General features: G+C 31.2%; 1 protein-coding gene across 1 annotated transcript; it reads left to right on the top strand.

Annotated features, from left to right (window-relative positions):
• Positions 1-635: 635 nt before the first annotated feature.
• LOC114397666 (ATP-dependent Clp protease proteolytic subunit 3, chloroplastic-like) lies at positions 636-3,396 on the top strand. Its single transcript, XM_028359824.1, has 5 exons — positions 636-976; positions 1,341-1,455; positions 1,806-1,981; positions 2,700-2,795; positions 2,896-3,396. Exons 1-5 carry the CDS (start codon positions 689-691, stop codon positions 3,187-3,189), a joined length of 969 nt encoding a protein of 322 aa, XP_028215625.1. The 5' UTR covers positions 636-688; the 3' UTR covers positions 3,190-3,396.
• The last annotated feature ends 2,448 nt before the right edge of the window (positions 3,397-5,844 follow it).

The raw sequence follows: 5,844 nt of genomic DNA, 5'->3' as shown, positions 1-5,844 counted from the left end.
TAAGTGATTAACCTATTCATTAACTTCCTATAAAAAAAAAAAACCTATTCATTAACTGTACCGAAAGAAGATTAAACAAACAACAATATAAACTCAATCTATTTGATCGTTAGTTCGTTACTGATAAAAAAATGATTTATTTAAATAAACGTAAAACTTTAGTTGACCCCTGTTTCAATTAGTTTTGTGAAAATTATCTATGTAAAGTATTGATACTAAAAAAAAATTTATTATAAGAAGAAGAAAAAATATATCTTTCACTTCATTATGCACTTCAATAGCAAAGGTAAATTGTTTGGGAATGAATTTTCGTACACTTTTTTTTTGCTTTTTTAACACGCCCTCTTTTATATTCTGAAAATTAAACTCTGAAAGAACAATTGCAAAAACTAATTTCCAAAATACAGAAGTCCCCTGAGTACTATGAAATACTTGGAAAACTTTATCGTATACATAGCTTCCTAACTAATTCAAACACGATTACACATAATAAAAGATGGTTGTGTGGTTTAGAAAAGAAAAAAAAAGGAAAATGTAAGAAAATAAAGGCAAATAGTTGGGCTCCAAGAGGAACTGTAGAGCCCAAATCTAAGCCCAGTTTACATTCATGAGCTTCAATCAAACAAAGGGGTGAGCACCACATCGAGCTAAAACAAAACAAAAAGAAGAGGGGGGCGAAGAGAAGAAGATGGAGGTTAGTTTATCCTCAACATCATGTATACCCTTAAGCTCGAAGTTGAAGCATAAGCATGGCCTTTTCCACTCTCAAATTCCCATTCCCACAGCTTCAACCAAAACCAGAAGAACAAAACCTTTGTCCATAGTTAACGCCTCCAGACAAACCTTGTCCTCCAACTGGCTCGTTTCTCCACACGATTTCTCTGCATCCACCGCTTCCCCATGGCTTCCCAGATTCGAAGAGCTCGACGCCACCAACATGCTTCTCCGTCAAAGAATTATCTTTTTGGGTTCTCAGGTTCTCTCTCTCTCTCTCTCTCTCTCTCTCTCTCTCTCTCTCTCTACATATATATAAATATTTTGGGATGGATTTTGTTGTTTTCATATTTTAAGAATACCCTTTGTCTTTCTGGTTATGTTTTTAAGGGGAATTTGCAAACTTGTTCATGTGGGTTCATTCTAAAGCTCGCCCACAATTACATGTTTGATGCTGTTTATTTTGAGAAATGTTTGGCTTGTTAATGTGGGTTCATTCTGAACTGTGGGATGCCCCAATATATCAGAATAAAGAAGAAGAAAAGAAGCACTATGAAAAGGGAATGCAATTGCAAAGAGTGAGACAGTATCTGATGGTATTTTGGTGAATTGTTTTGTTTGATCAGGTGGATGATATGACTGCAGATTTTATCATTAGTCAGCTTTTGTTTTTGGATGCTGAAGACTCCAAGAAAGACATTAAGTTATTTATAAATTCACCTGGTGGTTCTGTAACTGCTGGTATGTTGACTAAGTTTTATTCACTGTTTTTACACGATTATTTTTAACCACCTGACTAACAGATGCATTTGACTTCTGAGCTCAATTTGTTATTCAATGTTAGCTTTCTTAATCCCAGGCATGAGATTTAGGGCTTTGTTGATACTGATTCACGAGATAATTCAGATCTGTGAAAACTTGAATCTCATTAGAACATTTAAAAGGTTCTCTCAACAAGAGATTGAATGTATTGAATCTGTGACTGTAGGATAGGAACACACTGTTAGTGAAGTTTGGGGCATTGTTCAGTTTAATGAATCTGAAATATGTCTGTCTTCTGCTAATTGTTCTTTGTTTATCATTTCATTTAGGAATGGGAATTTACGATGCCATGAAGTTGTGCAAGGCAGATGTGTCAACTGTTTGCCTTGGGCTTGCTGCATCCATGGGTGCATTTATTCTTGCTTCTGGTACAAAAGGCAAGAGGTATTGTATGCCGAATTCAAGAGTTATGATCCATCAGCCACTTGGAACTGCTGGTGGAAAAGTAAGAATGTCCTCGTATATTTTGGCTTTGATTTTTGTCAATTAGAAGTAGGTCTAAAGTTTTTTTGGTTACTTTCATTTGCATTTATGTGATCAGGTTAAAGATTAGGCTAATTTTAGATTTCAAGTGTATGTTAGAGAATTATACGATGAGGAAAGTATTAAAACAAAACTTCAATAACCAAACATGCTAAGCCTGAGGTGGCTGTGTGGTATTGGTACTTTGGGTGTGCAAGCATGAGGTGGATTGAATTTCTGATTTCATGTCACACTATGCTCTTATTTACTTTGGTCTGTGCCTGTTGAGGTTCAAGCTTGTTGGCTGGAACCTGGAAGGAAAGTTTTAAAAGAGTTGATTTGGTTGGAAATTGAAAGGTCAACTTTATTGGCATGCTTTTCTTTGTAGATGCATTAGAATGGTGCTAGTTTGATATTCTAAGTAAAATTTTGTAGAAACCAAATACGGTGAATATTTGTAGTGAAAAAAGTGAGTTTTGATAAATACTGTGATGTGAACTGTGATAACTAATAGAAGCATTTTTCCTGGAGTTGTTCTGGTCATCTATTATGATTTTGTGATGTCTGCTGTAATTACTATGCAACCACAACATGCATAATAAGTTCATTTGGAAATCAGCTTGTGTAATGGTTTTTCTCTTAGTGGTTCTTAGCATAAACATTCCATTGTATATTGCTAAAAAAGTAAAACATAATTGCAGGCTACAGAAATGAGCATTCGAATAAGAGAAATGGCATATCACAAGATTAAGATAAACAAGATACTATCAAGAATTACAGGGAAACCTGAAGAGCAGGTTCGATATCAAATGGATCCCCCTTTATCTAAATATCTAATTGGTTTGTTAACCAATGTGATGCATATGTTTTTACCCCGTTGCTTTATTTTATCCACAGATTGAATTGGACACTGATCGTGATAATTTTATGAATCCTTGGGAAGCTAAGGAATATGGTTTAGTTGATGGTGTTATTGATGATGGAAAACCAGGATTGGTTGCACCAATTGGAGATGCATCTCCGCCACCAAAAACTCGGGTATGGGATCAGTGGAAAATTGAAGGAAGCCGGAAAGCGAAGAAAAATTTACCCTCAGAGCACAAGTTTTTGCAGAATGCATCCAAAGGAAGCCAGGGAAGTGATGGTGATAAGGGCACTGTACAAGAAGGCGAAACACCCGTTGCTGTATAAGTTAGGGGGACAATAATTGTATTGCTTCTATACTCGATAGATCTGTTGATTTTAATTTGTTAATCACCTCATCCAAAAGATAAAAAGGGTTTTTCTCACTTAGACATAGAGGCTCATATTCTACGTAACATCCATACTGTATATTAATTATCTTAAATTTCTTTATATGCTTCGAGTGTTGGATGCCTTAATGAATATGTTTTCTCATGGGGGTTGGTTGGTTTACGTGTTTAATTGGCATGCCTTGGAATGAAACTTCTGATAGTGCTTGGAAAGTAATCTGTTTGTTTGCTTTTGTAGATGTTTCTAGTTTACAAAAAAAAAAAAAAGTAATCTGTTCATTTGGTGCCCATCAATTTCTAGCACTAGATTTCTTGCATTACATTCATTTTCTTGTATTTCTTGTAAAATGAATTTATCTGTCTTTAAAGATTCAATGAAGTATCCTTTTTTTTTTTTTAATTTGCCCTCGCAAGTCAGAGAAGATATTATAAAGTTATTTTGAACGTTAAGTCAAATAAACTTATTTTTGCTTATACTTTAGAAGACAAAGTATACATATCGGAGAGTGAAATTATATAAGCACTAATTATTAATTTTAAAAAACAAATCGTGTTTGACAAAGAAAAGGGTGATTTAAGAATCTCTAAAGTCTAAACATATTCCGGTATAGAGGATATGGACTAATTGGAAGTGAAATTACTTGTGCTAGAGATTAATAAATTTTACATTGATGGCCAATTGTCAAAAACCTTTGTCTTTTTTATTAAAACGTGAGACAGGTTGTGTTCTGATTGTAAGTCAAATACTAGACAAGGTTTTATCAATATATGGTGAAATCAAAAGGAATGAAGTAGTTTGAACAAATTGAAAATAAATAAGCTTCACATGATTATTGGCAAGAAAATGAGTTAAATGCATAAAAAAATATCTATGGGTTCCATTTTTACAAGGGAGCACAACAAGTTTTATTATTGTAAACGTGGGTAAGCACAAGTGATTAAATATGTGATTTAAGTTCACTTTCTTCATAAGCATGGGTTCAAGTTCACCTTGATTTTTCTGTTTGATGGAGGAATCTTTCTAAGTGAGATCCCTTAGTGCATAAGAACTAATTGAGTAGTTACAACTAAGTAAAATTGCTTGTAATCAAGCTTGCATAGTAATTCATTACGTGGGTCTCTATTGACCACCCTAATGTGGAAGTGGGGTTCAAATCACAACAATGTCATCTTTCGTGTTTGGTGGACAATTCTCTTTTGAGATTCTCTAACACAAGAAACTAGTTGAGTAACAATTAGAAGAAACTATTGTGGTATAAGTACGTGGGTTTGTTTGTAGTTTAGGTCTACGTACTAATTCTTTAAGTGAGTCTCTATTGACGGTCTTAACATGTCATTCGTGCTTTATCTAATAGTATTGAAAGTATCTATTTATTTCATCCTTCTTCGAACTAAAAAAAAGAAAATCATTACACAATATTAACATCGTAGATATTTTTGCACAATTTACCTACTCATATCCATGTATGTGTGTACTCAGATCCTTAAAAGTCAACATGAAAATTTAGTTAAGTTGACTCTCACAATTTGTGCTTAGTTTTGTAAAGTTCATGCAAACTCTAGACATAGATTGGAAATGTAAAAAATAATAAATTACATAAAGTTGCTTAAAAAATTGATGTGCATAAGCTTGAGTTAATGTTAAGTCAAACTCTCTAGTATAATAAGTAAAAAGGTCATGAACATCAAGCTTAAAAAGGTTATGAATTAACTACCTATAATAGTTTTACATAATCATTTAATTATAAACTATCGCGTATGATAAGTTAATTTGTTACTTTTATAATAATTATCTTAAAATGTCTTATAAACGATTATTTATGATTGGGTTACAATATAAAGTTTTATATTATAAGTAATTAAACTCTTATATTTGATTAGATGGGTTTAGTTAGAGTTTTGAAACTTATTTTGGGTTAATCCTAATCAAACTTAACGACTTAAAGTTAAATTGGTTGGATTATGATAAAAGTAAATAAATTATTATATTTTTGTAGTTTTTATTTACACTAATTGTCTATTTTAAAAAAAAATGATTTTATATCAATGCGAGATACAAAAATATTATTTATTTTTTAATAAATATTTATTTGTTTTATTTAAAATTTATTTTTTCTATAATTATCACTTTATATATATTATTAATTTCTTTATCTAAAATGTAATGAAAACATTACGTAATAATATAACTAAAATATGATTTTGATAACATCAGATAAGATAATAAAACATAAAATACAATATAAGTTCTAAATTTAAAATTTATAATATATTAACCTAAAAGTTGAAAAATAATCAATACGGTTGATTCAGGTTGAAAATGAAAAGAAATAAGATAAATCGAATATCTAAAGCAATGCAATTAGTCCTTTTTTTTTGTACAATTGTATTTTTTTATATACAAAAGCAATGCGATTAGTTTGTGTATTTAGTTTGGTTGAGATTTAAATTAAAAAATATAATTAAATAAAATCTTAAATAAATCACTCAAGATTTTTCTTTTGGATTCTTAATTAATTATTTGAAAAATAATTCTTTTGATTTAAAAGGTATGAAACAATGACATATTGATTTAAAAAATGAAAATTTTGAA

This window comes from Glycine soja, chromosome 18 (assembly GCF_004193775.1).
Source record: "Glycine soja cultivar W05 chromosome 18, ASM419377v2, whole genome shotgun sequence".
Classification (NCBI taxonomy): domain Eukaryota; kingdom Viridiplantae; phylum Streptophyta; class Magnoliopsida; order Fabales; family Fabaceae; genus Glycine; species Glycine soja.
This window is presented reverse-complemented; position numbering and strand designations above follow the sequence as displayed.